We start from the raw sequence: 15550 nt of genomic DNA, 5'->3' as shown, positions 1-15550 counted from the left end.
AGGTGCACACGCCTGGGAGGCAGGATTCCAGGGTTCTAATCCGGACTCCTCCACCACCTGCCTCCTCTGTGATCTTGAGCGAATCATTTAACGTCCCTGGGCCTCAATTTCCTCAACTATAAAATGGAGGTTAAATACCTGTTCTCTCTCTCTCCCTTCTATTTTGATGGGAACAGTGTCCAACCTGATTATCTTTTACCTCCCCCAGCGCTTAGTACGGTGCTTGGCACTTAACACACACCAATGTTATTGTTTCTGGATTCTGAGCCGTTGGGCAGAGGATGGGATCTGAGAGTTAGTGCGGATTAGAATGGCATCCCTGTACTTGGAAGGGGGATTCCAGGCTTCTTCCTTCCTTGCGCAGCCCAGGAAGTTCAAACCCCTTGTGCCAATGTTTAGCTTTCATTTCTCCTAACCCTGAAAATTGTGCTGAGTTGGACTTCTCCTTGGCCTCGGCAGGCCCCCAGCCCTGGGAGGACCCCGGATGGAAAAGAGAAGTGGGAAGGGATGTGAAACTTGGCAGCTGACAGCTGTGGGACAAGAAAGGCACTTCCTCCTTCTGCTCCTGCCTCTTCGGAGGAGACTGCGGGAGAAACGGCCAGGGGTGGAGAGGCCCTGACGGTTGTCTGGTGACGGGGAGGCCCTGACAGTGCTTCAGTGTCAGGTAAGATCCCGCGGCTCCAGTCGTGTCTCTCTGGTGGCAGGGAGCAGCAGACTCCCGATGACCCTGGCCACTGTCCTTAAGGCAGGAGGGGTTTCACTAGGTCCAGTCGGGCTGGACTCTTCCCTCTGCTCCAAAATGAAGTGGTCCAGAGGGTCAGGCAGGGGCAGACATTCCACCTCTCACACTTCCCAGGGTGCAGACTGTTGGACAGTGGAGGTAGCAGGCCACTCGGTCACTAACTTCTTTCAGAATGCAAGGAGCCCCCGAGATGTGTCTTCATGAGCTACCCCAGAAGTATGCCATTACAAGGGGCCCCCGAGATGGATCAAGGGAAGAAATTCCTCTCGGACCCATCCTCCTCTCCCAGTTTACCAAAAACTCGGAAGGGTCGACTAGCAATAGAAAAGAGGGAAACAGTTAAGATACCTTGTAGCAAAATAGCAATTTCACTTACTGGAAAAGAGGCCCCCAGGAGCCCAGTATTTCCTTGGGGGACTTAGTCTGCCCATCCCAGGAGTCACAAATGTGCGGAGAGCCAGATGCTCCCCGGATAATCGGCCTGGACGGCAAACACTGCTTGTTTAAAACCAAGGCAAAGTTTCCCAGCAACCCACATAGCTCCATCTCACCTTTCTTCTTCTGCCTTTTCATCTCCCCTGCTCCTCTCTGCTCCTGACACGTCTCATAGGAATTTGGTCCTGAGAGAATCTCAGGCTTGGGGCCAGATCCCCGGCAGGAAACCTGATTTTCCCTTGGCTGGGCTGTGTGTGTGTGTGTTGGGGGGGTGTAGGAGGGGGGTCTGTACTTTCCTCCTTCTGCCCCTCCTCTAGTGATTTCCCACCTGTGTGAGGTTTCCGAGTGTGGGCATAACTGTAGTGTGTTTGTGTGTATGTGTGTGTTCTTATGTGTGGATCTACATGTGCAGATGCAAGTAGGAATCTGTGTGTGTCAGTAGGTCAGTGGGCCCTGCCCTAGGACTTTAGAAGGCAGGGGAAGGAGAAGGCAAGCACCCTCAGCTCAAGGGGTTTGAGGACAAAATGCATGTTTAATCATGAGTAAACACTAATAGCAGGCCTTTAAAGGCACATTTAACAAAAGCCTGTCACCACACAGTGCAGGGAGTGCAGAGGATTCAGGAGTGATTGGAAGGACCTGAGTCAGGGGGAGCAGATCCAGGAAGTCTTTATGGAGGAGGTGGGTCTTAAATAAGGCCTTGAAGTGGGGATGGGATATGGTTTGAAAAAGAGGGGAAGGGAGGGTATTCTGGCTGGGATAATAATAATTGCGATATCTGTTAAGCATTTACTGTGTGTCAAGCACTGCACTAAACACTGGAGTAGATACAAGTTAATCACCTTCCACATGGGGCTCACAGTCTAAGTAGTAGGGAGAATAGGTATTGAATCCCCATTGTAAGGATAAGGGAACTGAGGCACAAAGAAGTGAAGTGACTTGTCCAGGTCACACAGCAGATGTGGCAGAGCCATGATTAGAACCCAGGTCCTCTGACTTCCAGGCCTGTGCTCTTTCCTCTAGGCCACACCGCTTTCTCTAGACCGTGGGAGTGGGGGTAGCAATTGTAATGACTCAGAGGCAGGAGAGGCAAGGCTGGGAGTGGGGAGTGGTTGGCTGGACAGGAAAGGAAAAACCCAGGTGGGTCAACAAGGGAGCAGAGGCCTGACAGATAGCAGGGTTGATTGGTGGAGGCTGCTGTCAGATGATCAGCGGTTTCCATTTGATCTGAGAGGTGATTGGTGGCCATCTTAGCTTCTTGTGGGCAAGAATCTTCTAACTCTATTGTACTGTACTCTTCTAAGTGCTTAGTTCATTGCTCTGCACGCACTAAGTAAATACCACTGATTGATCGATTCATTCATTCATTCATCGGTGCTTCATGCATCCATTCAAGTGCTTCCCCTAAGCTCTTATGTCCTCATCACCCTCCCCTCACCGAAAAATGGATGGAATTTTAAATTCTGTTGCTTCCCCCTACCTGTAATTTATTTTAGTTTGCCTCCCCTCAACTAGACTGTAAGCTCCTTGAATAATAATGATAGTATTTGTTAAGTACCTACTATGTGCCAGGCATACTAAGCGCTGGAGGGATCGCATCTACCAACTCTACAGTACTTTCCTAAGCAGTTATACAGTGCTCTGCACACGGTAAGTGCTCGGTAACTTTGAGCCACACGGTGACTGGCAATGATTGTTTAATTGATTGTGAGAGGAGAGCAACACGGTCAAGTGAAACTAGAGGTAGAAGATTCTTGGGGCAGAGGGAAGGATGAATGGAGGGGAGGGGAGGCCTCAAGGAGGCTGTGGATGTGATGGTCTGACCAGAGTGTCCCCTCTCCCCCGCTGATGTCTTTTGCAGGGGCAGCATGGGGTCTTGGGCCTGGCTGGCTGCAGGCCTGGTGGCTCTGCTCCTGGAATCTGCTCTCCCGCAGGAAGTGTGCAGAGCTCCCAATGGGCAGTCGGGAATAGTGGGAGCCCCTGGGCTGAACGGGAGACCAGGGCAGAAAGGTGATCAAGGTGAACCAGGTAAGAACCTGCCCTAGGTGAGCCTGGGTCCACCCCGGCTCTGCCCTAGGCTGAAATCCCCAAGGAGCACTGGGACGTGGGCTGGAAAAAGCTTGGAGGGGTAGAGGAAGCCTAGCTCCGGAGAGAGGGATTTGGAAAGCTGTCAGAGATGTTGCGGGAGGGAGGGGGTTGTTGGGGAGAGAGAAGGGGCAGCACGATGGATGGAGCCAAAGGTTCCTAATGAGCAGAATGTCTTTCTGCTCTTCCCACCAGACCGGCTTCTTGGTGCTTGAGGTCTGGGTGCTAATGGAGCTTCACATGACTTTTTGGGGTGGGTGGGACTGGGGAAGAAGATTTGGCCCTACCTGCCAGCGGCAAGTGGAATCCTGGACCTTCACCCCTTCCTCCCTTTCTCCTTTTCTTCCTCCTCCCTTCTTTTCTTCCTTCCTTCTTTCCTTCCACTCCTTTCCTTCCTTCCTTCTTTCTTTCCTTCCTTCCTCTCCTTTCCTCCTTTCTCCTTCCTTCCTCCCTCCTTTCCTCCCTTCCACTCTTCCTTCCACTCCTTTACTCCATTCCTCCCTTTCTTTCTTCCTTCCTTCCTCCATCCTTCCTCCCTTCCTCTCTTATTTTATGGTATTTGGTAAGCACTTACTATGTGACAGGCACATAGCACTGGGGTAGATACAAGGTAATCATGTCAGACACAGTCCACGTCCCACAAGGGGCTCATAATTTAATGGGGAGGCAAAACAGGTATTTGATCCTCATTTTATGGATGAGGAAACTGAAATATAGATTATGTGAAATGATTTGCCCAAGGACACCAAGGGCAGACAAATGATGGAGCCTGGATTAGAACCAGATCTCCTGTGTCCCCAAACCCGGGCTCTTTGAAGTAGGTCACACTGCTTTTCTGTAGCCTTTGGAATCACTGGCCACTATTTTGGAGAATTCCTGGAGGGCAGAAGAAATCCTTGAGGGTTGGAGAAGGGCAAGTATTTGTACCTGCCATTAAAGTAGAAATGGTGAGCCATCTTGGTCATTGCTGAAAGTCAATTGAGCTCCATTTCCTGGAAAGATACCAGAATGATAGAGCAATTGATTTGCTGCTCCCTCAGAGAGCATCAGATACCAGGAAGCAAGCAAACATCACTGAGGAAAAGCAAATGGAGCCAAATCCTTTGGATCGTGCCAAGCTCTGGTGGCGCCTCGGGGAGAGAGAGATGAAATCTACTTAATGCAGAGCCAATGAAGCAGCATGGCTTAGAGGAAAGAGCATGGGCTTGGGAGTCAGAGGTTGTGTGTTCTAATCCTGGCTCTGCCACTGTTTAGCTGTGTGCCTTTGGGCAAGTCACTTAATTTCTCTGTGCCTCAGTTACTTCAGCTGTAAAATGGGGATTAAGACTGTGAGCCTCACATGGGACAGCCTGATTAACTTGTTTCTACTCCAGTGCTTAGAACAGTGCTTGGCACATAGTAAGCACTTAACAAATGCCATCATTATTATTATTATTATTATTGTTGATCGCAAACTCATTCACCACGATCTAGGAGGGAGTGGGCAAGATCAGATCTCCCCAGTCCTGGGCCTCGGGGCCCTGAAGCATCTTAGATAGTTTCCCCCACTTCCTCTCTGCCATTTTTTTATTTTGCCATGTATGTGGGGCACAGTAACAATAATAATAATAATAATTGTGATATCTGTTAAGTTCTTACTGTGTACCAGACACTGTACTAGATGCTGGGGTGGATACAAGGTAATCAGGTTGGATACATTCCCTATCCCACATGGGGCTCACAATCTTAATCCCCATTTCACAGATGAGATAACTGAGTCACAGAGAAGTTAAGTGACTTGCCCAAGATCACACAGCAGATGACTGGAGGAGCTAAGATCCTTATGACTTCCACCCCCTGCTCTATCTGCTAAGCCATGCTGCTTCTCTAACTGTTGGGGAGAGTACAATACAATAGAGTTAGTAGTTACCATCCCTGCCCTTAGGGAGTTTACAGTCTAGTGGATGACAACCTGAGCCAAAAAGTATTGTCATTCATTCATTCAATAGTATTTATTGAGCGCTTACTATGTGCAGAGCACTGTACTAAGCGCTTGGGATGAACAAGTCGGCAACAGATAGAGACAGCCGGTCTCTACACTCTGAGGTTCAGATGAAGATGAGGAAAAATTGGAGAAGCAGCGTGGCCTTGTAGAAAGAGTGCAGGTTTGGAAGTCAAGGGGCCTGAATTCCAACCCTGACTCCACCTCTTGCCTGCTGGGTGATCTTAAGCAAATCGCTTAACTTCACTGCTTCAATTTCCTCATCTGTAAAAAAAATGGGGATCAAATGCCTGTTCTAACCTCCTCCTCAGACTTTGTGTTCCATGTGGGAGAGGCTCTGTAGCTGACCTGATTATCTACCCCAGAACTTAGTATAGCGCTTGATGCATAGTAAGCACTTGATTTTTTTTAATCAACATCATTATTATTATTATTGAACAAGGGTTGAAAATTGGTTATGAGGAGATAGGAACTGTCTATGAATATGAGGAAAAGGAATTGAGCACGTTGGGCCTAGAGAAGAGAAGGCTAAAAGAAGTAGTCATGGCCTTCAAGTTGAAGATTTTTAAGAGAGGGGCTGACAGGTCTTGTTTCCTGAGCAGGAGGGGGGTGTTCTCAGGTCTGACCTATCTGAAGAGCCTTTCTACACTTCTGTCTGCTAGTTCTCTGACCCCACCTCTCCAGGAACTGGGTGAGGGGGTGCTGACTGGAAGGAAGAATTTGGAAGGAAGACAGAGAAAGCTCCTCTCCCATCCCCAGCTAAGATGATATTTAACCAACCTCATTCTAGGCTCCCCAGGTAGATTCAAGCTCAGTCTTCCCAGAATCTTGAAGCTTGGAGCTTGAAGTGGCCCCCAAAGGTCATCCTGTCCATTCCTCTGCCTTCAATCTGGTCTCCCACCCAAGCCAAGCCAGCAGACAGAAGGGGGTCTGGACTGCTTTCCCAAGCACCTCCTGCTGAGGAAAAGCCAGCACACCTCCCCACCTTGCTCCAGACCAGACCAGCCAGTGCTTAAAGGGGAAGACAAGATGGGGAGGGTCAGAGCCCACGGGCCCAACTTCAGCATGGGTCTGAGTTCTAATCCTGGCTCTACCACATGGATTATTGTGTTAACCTCCTCTCTGATCTCCCTTCCTCCTGTCTCACCCCTCTCTAGTCTATTCTTCATTCCACTGCCTGGATCATCTTCCTACAGAAGCGCTCTGGGCTTGTCACTCTCTTCCTCAAAAACCTCCAGCGGTTGCCTATCAACCTCCGCACGAAACAAAAACTTCTCACTCTGGGCTTCAGAGCTCTTCATCCCCTTGCCCCCTCCTACCTCACCTCCCTTCTCTCCTTCTATTGCCCACCCTGTACACTCCACTTCTCTGCCGCTCACCTCCTCACGGTCCCTCATTCGCGGCTGTCCCGCCGTTGACCCCTGGGCCACGTCCTCCTGCTGTCCTGGAATGCCTTCCCTCTTCACATCTGCCAAACTAACTCTCTTCCCCTCCTCAAAGCCCTACTGAGAGGTCACCTCCTCCAGGAGGCCTTCCAGACTGAGCCCCCCTTTCCCTCTGCTCCTCCTCCCCTCCCCATTCCCCCTTCTCCCGCCCTCTGCTCTTCCCCCTTCCCCTCCCCTCAGCACTGTGCATATTTGTATATATTATTTATTACTCTATTTATTTCATTAATGATGTGTATATATCTATGATTCTATTTATTTTGATGATATCTACGCCAGACTACTTGTTTTGTTTTGTTCTGTTCTGTTTTGCTTTACTGTCTCCCCTGTTTAGACTGTGAGCCCGTTATTGGGCAGGGATTGTCTTCATCTGTTGCCAAATTGTACATTCCAAGCACTTAGTACAGTGCTCTGCACATAGTAAGTGCTCAATAAATACTATTGAATGCTATGTGACCTTGGGCAAATCCCTTCACTTCTCTGTGCCTCAGGTACCACATCTGTATGATGGGGATAAGAGTGTGAGCCCCATATAGAACAGGAACTGTGTCTGATCTGATTAACTTGTATCTACCCCAGCACTTAGAACAATGCTGGGCACATAGTAATCGTTTAACGAGGACCATAATTATTATCATTATGATTATTATTACTCTCAGGCTTTGCCGGCATTCGGACCGGGATCCAGGGCCCCAAAGGTGATCAGGGGGAGAACGGTCTCCCAGGGAAGCCGGGGAATCATGGCTACAGAGGACCCGATGGCCCGCCTGGACCCCCGGGGAATCCTGGACGGAAGGGGATCAAGGGCGAACAGGGGACAGTCCGACAGCATTCCCGGCCGGCCTTTTCCGCCGCCCGGATGAAGCCCCTGTTGTCTAGTGGGAACGTGGTGATTTTCAACAGGATCATCACCAACGAAGAGAGCCGTTACAACTCCCGGACAGGGAGGTTCACCTGCAACGTCCCCGGCTTCTACTACTTCACGTTCCAGGTGGTGTCCAACGGGGATCTCTGCCTCTTCATCATGTCCCTCAAGGCTGGCAGGTCCAAGAGCACCTTGGGCTTCTGCGACAGTAACGGGAGGAGGATACACCAGGTCAACTCGGGGAGTCTGGTGCTGGAGCTGGGGCTGAACGACCAGGTCTGGCTGGAGACGGACCCCGAGAAGAACAAGATCTACACTGGAGACGAGGCCGACAGCGTCTTCAGTGGCTTCCTGCTCTTCCCTTCCAATTGAGCGGGGGTTGGCATCGGGGTCACGGGGCCTTGGGGAGGGCAGGGGGCACGGGGTTCTGGTTCGTGAGCCTAGTTGCGCCGGATGCAGAGGAATGGGCTGGGGAGGTTGACCAGAGAACCAGCTCAGGGCTGGTGAGGGCAGATGTTCATATCTTTCTCCTCTACCCAGAAAACCCCTTAGGACTGAAGGAAAATGGACCCAGATCTTAATTTCCTCTTCCTGTCAGTCCTTTGCAACCCCTTCCTCCCTGCGAGAGAGGCCAAGAAACTCAGCCCCGAAGCCAAGGTTCGTCCCATCAATTCACCCAAAGAGCTGGCATCTCGGCTGCCCTCTGCCCAGCCCTCCACGTCCCAAGAAAACCCCATGGTGCTCCCGATTCCTGCCTTGGTGGAAGAGAATGGAAAGAGCCCACTTGCAGCTGGGTTCAGGGATTGGTGCTCTGCACAGAATAAGTGCTCAGTAAATACCATTGATTAATTGATTGATTGATGGAGGGGTGGGGAGAGCAACCCCTCACCCTTCAGTACCCCAGCTAATTGCGCCGACTGCCTACTTGGGCCGGGTTGGCTTTGCCCCTTACCACTCTGGTCCAGTAGTTTGGCTTATCCATGAACTCCATTTGGCTAGAAAAGATGGACTAAAATGTCTCTAACTCCAAATCAAATTGTTCAGTTTTCTCCTTTCCCTCTGCTGCTGCTGCACTAATCACCGACCCCCACCCACTGCCATTTCAAGGCCCTCTCACCTGGTTCCCCTCACACCCAAATAGACGGACTGTCAGTGGACCCAAAACTCCCCCATCCAAGGTCTAACAACTGGGGAATCCCCAAACCCCCCACACTAGGGTTCCCCCTTCCTCCCTCCCTTCTTGCGACCCCCCGACCCGAATTGGACTTTTTCTTTTGGAGTCCAATCAGGGGAAAGGGGAGATGGGTGGGGGCTGAATCCAGTCAGAGTCACTCTTCCTGGCCTCCACTTCCAGCTTGGACTTCTAGCCCCGTCCTGGGAAACTGCATTATCCTCCCCTCCCTGTTTAGTCCTTGTCCTTCCCGCCCTTTCAATCCTCCAAATCCTTCTGTCCTCTCCCCAACTTCCGACGCTTCACATCCTCTACACCCTCCTTGTCCTCTCCATCTTCTCTGTCCTCACAGGGAGCAGAAGACGTGGTAGTTAGCCCTCATTCCCCCATCCCCCTCCCTTTTCCCATCTGGGCTCTGCAGCCCCCTTCCCAGCCCTCAGCCCCCTCCCATCTCTGGATCAGATTTTGTCACTGCTGGACCACGATGTCTTCAATGGCCACTACTTCTGCCAACTGGATCCTACTGGGCCCTCCTACGCTTTCTGCTCTGCCAATGGAGCCACCCCTGCTGACAGGATGTGGAGAGGGGGATTGAAGGGTCTCCCTTCTGCATTACCCCTCCTACCATCTCAAAGCAAACCCCAGGACATACATAATGCTGCCAATAAATAAAGGACTAACAGGCCTTCTGCTCTTCCACCCAATCTCCTGTTTCTCTTGCTTGTTCTGGGGAGGATGGGTGAGGGGCAGTGAGACCAGGATCAGCACTAAGAGGGCAGGACTGAGTCCAGGGCTGAGATGTGCAGGGTGGGATCTAGGTTGGGGCTGTGGGCTAAGCTCTGGGATGGTGTGGTGGGAAGTAGTGTGGCCTAGTGTAAAGAGAACGAGCCTGGGAGTCAGAGGTCCTGGGCACTAATCTCAACTCTGCCACTTGTCTGCTGTGTGACCTTGTACAAGTCACTTAATTTCTCTGTGCCTCAGTTTCCTCATCTAAAACCCTGCGTATCCCCTACCAAAAAGATTGTAGATGAAGGTGAGGTGTTCTGAGAGAGATGTGTCCATGGTGTCACTATAGATCAGAGACGACTTGACAACATAAGACAAGACAAAAGGGGGATTAAGGCTGTGAGTCCTTTGTGGGACAGGGACTGTGACCAAACCAATTATCTTGTATCTACCCCAGCGCTTAGTATAGTGCCTGGCACATAGTAAGGGTTTAACAAATACCACAATCATCAGCATCACTGGAACTGTTTATTAGGCTTTGCTTTGAACTACACCCTGCTAGGTGATGGTGGAAATTGTAAGAGCAGTGTAATACAAGATCTCTGTCCTCAAGACACTTTCGGTTGAAGTAGGGGGAGGCAGTGAGAAATATCCACATGGACTTACAATAATAGCAATAGTAGCGGAAGCAGCAGCAGCAGCAGCAGCAGCAGCAGAAATATTTATTGAGTACCCAGTGGGTGCTCTGCACTGTACTGAACACTTAGCTAAGTACAACGGAGGCACAAGACATGTTCCCTGGCGACCATGAGCTTATACACTAACAGGCGGAATGATCATAAAAATATTTACAAGTCGAGTACAGTAACCAGAATGAATAATTGAGTGAAGAAATGATTGTACATGTATGTGTGAATCAAGGGAAAGAGAATGAATAAATAAGAGCTAGAGATGACTGTTGGGTTGATGTGATTTGCGATGGTGGGGACAATCAGGAAAGGTTTGTTGGAGAAGGTGGGGGTGGGCCGTGGCCTGTCAGATCTATGGGAGGGGGCCCGGGGTGTGGGGGAAGGTGGGCTGGGAGCAGGGGGCAGGGGCAGGGCTCGACTAGGGATGGGGCAGGGGCAGGGCTAGACTGGGGCAAGGGACAGAAGCAGAGGCTGGGCTGGGATCAGTAGGGCAGGGACAGGGCTGGACCAGGGACGGAGTGGGGCCCGAGTTGGACTGGGGGCAGGAGGCAGGGGTGAGGTGGGAGCTGTACTGAGAGCAGGAGCAGGGGACAAGGAGAGAGTTGGGGCAGGGAGAGAGTTGGGTCGGGGGCAAGGGGTGGATGCTGGATTGGACTGGGGGCAGGGGCAAGGGACGAGGGGTGGGGTAGGGGTTGAGCTGGGCTAAAAGCAGGGGACAAAGATAGGGCTGGACCAGGGGTGGGGAGGGAGCTGGGATAGACAGGAGGCAGGGGGCAGGGCACAGGGGCAGAGGTTGGGCTGGATCTGGTTTGTCCGATAGCCTAGTTGGTGCCTGTGCAAGAACCACGAGTGTAAAAGGGGATGTGAGAGTTAGCCAGGGTGGGCAGACAAAGCCTCCCAGGGAGGGGCTACCTCTTCCCAGGCGTCAGCTTCCTCTTGCCCAGAAACGGGAAGGAGAAGCTGTGACCAAGCCAAAGCTCCCCGGACTCCTGCCTCCAACTACGGCCCGGCTGGCTCCTAGGTAAGAATCGGGACGTGGCGTGCGGAGCCTCTGGGTGGGATTGGGAGCCCTAGGCTATACCAGGTGGGGACCCTCAGGTCCTCACCCACTCTCTCCTCCCCCATCCCGCCCTCCTCCTCCACAGGATGGCCTAGTGGGTAGAGCACAGACCTGGGAGTCAGGAAGACCTGGGTCTAATCCCTGCTCTGCCGCTTGCCTCGTGTGACCTTGAGCAAGTCACTTCATTTCTCTGTGCCTCGGTTACTTCATCTGTAAAAGAGGGATTAAAAGTGTAAGCCCCATGTGGGACAATAAAAATAATAATGTTGGCATTTGTTAAGCGCTTACTATGTGCTGAGCACTGTTCTAAGTGCTGGGGTAGATACAGGGTAATAGATTGTCCCACGTGAGGCTCACAGTCTTAATCCCCATTTTACAGATGAGGTAATTGAGGCACCGAGAAGTTAAGTAACTTGCCCAAAGTCACACAGCTGACAGGTGGCGGAGCCGGGATTAGAACCCATGACCGCTGACTCCTAAACCTGTTCTCTTTCCACTGAGCCACGCTGCTTCTCGTAGACAAGGACTGTGTCCAATCTAATTTGCTTGTATCACCCCCAGCACTTAGTACAGTGACTGGCACATGCTAAATGCTTAACAAATACTGTAATTATTGTTATTATCTCCTTCCTCCTCCATCCCATCCCCATTCCTGTATTGACTTCAACCCCTCTCAGCTCCCCTCTTCCATCCTCCTACCCTTCTATATGCTGTTTTCATTCTCCACTCTCCTTCCCTCTCCTTCCATCCGCTCCCCACTTCCCTGTTCCTCTCCATCTCCCGCCCTCTCCATTCCCTCCACCATCCCACATCCCTCTGTCCTCCTGTTCTTCAGCTCCTCATTCTTCATGGAATCAGTCGGGCAGGAAGGTGGCAAACTGTGGCTGCTGGCAGTGCTGCTCTGTCTGCTCCCTGAGCGAAAGGAACCCCGAACCGACTGACAGGGTCCAAAGTCCACGGCTGCAGGGAGCTGAGGGGGGACCTGGCCCCGCTCATGGCTCCCCTAAGCCATCTGAGGGAATAATTATTATTATCATTATTATTATTGTTCTTGTTAACCACTTACTATGTGCCATGCAGTATTCTAAGCGCTGGGATACATACAAGGTAATAGGTTGTTCCACGTGGGACTCACAGATGAGGTACTGAAGCACAGAGAAGTTAAGCGGCTTGCTCAAGATCACACAGCAAACAAGTGGCGGAGCCGGGTTTAAAACCCACGTCCCCTGACTCCCAAGCCCGGACTCTTTCCACCGAGCCTCTAAGTCACGCTGCTTCCCCTGGGGTGAGATGTTCTGGGGGTCATGAGCCCAAATGTGCAGGGTTGGAATGGAAAAGAGTCAACTGTGGGTGCCCTCTTTGGGATGGGAGATGTTTAGGTGTCAAGGAAATCAAGCAAATCAAAGGAGGCTCGGGTTGTGAGGCTGTATGGTGGGGACCTCTCACAACCCGAGCTCTGAGACTCTGCTTCCTCCAGGTGAGAAATGTGGTCATCTTCCCAACCTGCCCCAGGCTGCCGCCTGCTCCGGCTCCCTCTCCTGCTCCTGCTGGCTGCCCTGCTGACTGGGACACTCAGTGAACAGGGCCAAAGCTGCTATGGTATTCCGGGCCTGCCCGGCTTTCCCGGTGCTCCGGGCAAGGACGGCCGAGACGGGCTGAAGGGATCCAAAGGGGAGCCGGGTGAGTGTGAGGAGCCTGGAGGGCTTGGGAGCAGATGGATCGGCGAGGGGTGCTGGAGGGATGGAAGGCCAGAAGAGCCAGAGGATCAGGGGATGGGAGCTCCCTGGGGTCTGGGTGGTTTGGGGGCCTGGGGCTGCCTCTAGGAAAGGAAGGCTACAGCGTTTCCCGGCGTTCCCCCCCACCTCCCGAGAGGAGCCCTGGTTGCCCAGCTCCTATATCGACCATTCCCCTGACCTCCAGGGCCCCTTGGGCCAGAGCGAATTGGGCAGCAGCTGCTGAGGTCCCTCTCCGCTGGTCACTGGACCCTGCTGACTGACCTCCCCACTCAACCCAGATCCCTCACCGCCGTCTCCCAGACCTCATCCCTCACAGACCCAACAAGGGAGGGGTGAGCCATATTCAAGGGTGTGAGGAGGGTTCTCTCTTTCTCTCCCCAATATCAGCTCCTCTGCCCTAGGTTGAGGAGCGGGAAGGGCTTGGGACAGAGTCGGGGCTGGAGCTGGGGAGAGGAGACCCTGCTGCAGGGGAGACAGCTGTTGGAGGATAGACAGACAGACAAGAGGAAGTGCCAGGGAGCACCAGTCCCTGCCCCACCCCCAGCTCTTCCTCATCCCCCTCCCTCAAGACCTCTAGTTGGGCAGTCCAGCACTTATGCATATCCTCAAACCCAAATTTGGCCCTGCCCCAGCCCTAGCCCGGCCCCTGCCCCGGCCCAGACCCTTTACCATCTCACGACCCATCCCTCCCCTCTCCCCCGCAATCTCTCCTCAGGTGCCCCAGCAACTCCTGGCATCCACGGCTCCAAAGGGCAGAAAGGAGAGCCCGGTAGCCCCGGCCCCCTGGGGAAGAACGGGCCGATGGGCCCCATGGGACAGCCGGGTGACCCCGGGGTTCCGGGTCTCCCTGGAGAGCCCGGCCTGCCCGGCATGTTCAAACGCAAGCACCAGTCGGTGTTCACGGTGATGCGAGAGACCCAGGAGTATCCGGCCAAGGACAGGCCCGTCAGATTCAACACCGTCATCACCAACCCCCAGGAGGACTACAACACCGTCTCCGGCAAGTTCTCCTGCCGCATTCCCGGACTCTACTACTTCGTCTTCCACGCATCCCAGGAGGCCAACTTGTGCGTCATCTTGTTCAAAGATGACGAGAAGGTGGCCAGCTTCTGCGACCACATGTCCAACAGGAGGCAGGTCAGCTCTGGGGGCGTCCTGCTCCACATGGAGAGTGGCCAGCAAGTGTGGCTGGCTGTCAATGACTACAACGGCATGGTGGGCAAGAAGGGCTCTGACAGCGTCTTCTCTGGCTTCCTGCTCTTCCCTGATTAGAAGCCTAGGAAAGTTGGGGCATTGGCCTCCTTGCCTGCCTCCGAGACCTTCCTCTGGGCCTCTCTCTGGGCTTCTCTCTCTCCGGGCTTCTTTCTGGATTTCCTCTCTGGGCATCTCTCTGATCCATTTTCTGAGCCGTTCTCTGGGCCTTTTTATGGGTTTCTCTCTCGAACTCTCTCTGGGACTCTCTCTGGACCTCTCTCTGGATCTTTCTCTGGGTCTTTCTCTGGGCTTCTCTCTGGCCTTTCTCTGGGTTCCTCCCTGGGCCTCTCTCTGGGTTCCTCTCTGGACCTCTCTCTCTTCGCCACTCTCTCGGCCTTTCTCTGAGTTTCCCCCGGGCTCTCTCTGGGCCTCTTTTAGGATGATTTTTGGGCCAGTCTCTGGGTCTCTCTCTGAGCCAGTTTCTGGGCCACTCTTTCGGCCTCTCTGCCTCACGACTTCTCATTGCTCCACTTCTGCCAGATGGGGAGACACCTGAGGGACTAGAGGGGGGACGGCAGGGAGAAAGAAGGGGAGAAGAAGGAGGGGGTGGGTGAGGCACAGAAGGATGGAGGGATGGAGGGAAGAAGAAAGGGGGAAAGGGGAGGGAAGGTTGAGAGAAGAAAGGAAGAAAGGAGGTGGGGAGGGAAGGAAGGGGCTGTTAGTACTGAAGATTCCCACCCAGAACCAGCCCTCTGCAGTGAGCCCAGAAGCCAGAAAGCCCACAGAAGACAGAGTTGAGGACTCCAGGAAGGAGCTGGGCCCTGCCCTTTTCTGTGTCCAGAGGATGCTGAGCTGCTGGGAACCCGGGGAGCTCAATCTGTCCCCACCGGCCCTGACTTAAGGGACTTCTTCCCTGCAACGCACTTCCTGCCCCTCTGACCATCCAGCTCCCTGCCTGCAGCTCTGGGGCCGCTTGGGCCAAGAATATCCGTGGGGTCCTGCAATAAATCAGTGCTCTCTTCGCCCTGTGGGCCTGCTGATTCGTGTCTCTGTCCCCGATGCGGCACCATGGAACCATCCCAAGTCACAGGTTCCCAGATGCCTCTCTGAGAGTGGCGAGGGCACCCAGACAGTGTCAATCAGAAAACCCCAGCTGACCACTGGGCAACTTCCCCTGACCCCCAGCTCCTGCTGGCCCTGATTCTGGCCAGACCTGCCCTGCTGTCACCATGCTTCTAGGAGCTGCCTGGGTGGGGGCTGCAAAGACCACTCGGAGAAGAGGAAGTGGGCCAATAAATTAATTGTATTTATTGAGCGCTTACTGTGTGCAGAATATTGAACTAAGTGCTTGGGAGAGTACAGTATAACAGATTTGACAGACATTCCCTGCCCACAATGAGCTTACAGTGTAGAGGGGGAGA

At 52.9% G+C, this 15550-nt stretch overlaps 2 protein-coding genes across 2 annotated transcripts; both read left to right on the top strand.

The window, feature by feature from the left end:
- The first annotated feature begins 542 nt into the window (after window positions 1–542).
- C1QA (complement C1q A chain) lies at window positions 543–9428 on the top strand. The gene is made up of 3 exons (XM_039912127.1): window positions 543–664; window positions 3039–3205; window positions 7348–9428. Exons 2-3 carry the CDS (start codon window positions 3046–3048, stop codon window positions 7923–7925), a joined length of 738 nt encoding a protein of 245 aa, XP_039768061.1. The 5' UTR covers window positions 543–664; window positions 3039–3045; the 3' UTR covers window positions 7926–9428.
- A 1603-nt stretch (window positions 9429–11031) lies between these two features.
- C1QC (complement C1q C chain) lies at window positions 11032–15165 on the top strand. The gene is made up of 3 exons (XM_039912126.1): window positions 11032–11160; window positions 12677–12879; window positions 13651–15165. Exons 2-3 carry the CDS (start codon window positions 12684–12686, stop codon window positions 14205–14207), a joined length of 753 nt encoding a protein of 250 aa, XP_039768060.1. The 5' UTR covers window positions 11032–11160; window positions 12677–12683; the 3' UTR covers window positions 14208–15165.
- The last annotated feature ends 385 nt before the right edge of the window (window positions 15166–15550 follow it).

The sequence above is a fragment of the Ornithorhynchus anatinus genome, chromosome 5 (assembly GCF_004115215.2).
Source record: "Ornithorhynchus anatinus isolate Pmale09 chromosome 5, mOrnAna1.pri.v4, whole genome shotgun sequence".
Taxonomy (NCBI): domain Eukaryota; kingdom Metazoa; phylum Chordata; class Mammalia; order Monotremata; family Ornithorhynchidae; genus Ornithorhynchus; species Ornithorhynchus anatinus.
Note: the sequence above shows the minus strand (reverse complement) of the source record. Positions and strands in the feature narration are given on the sequence as shown.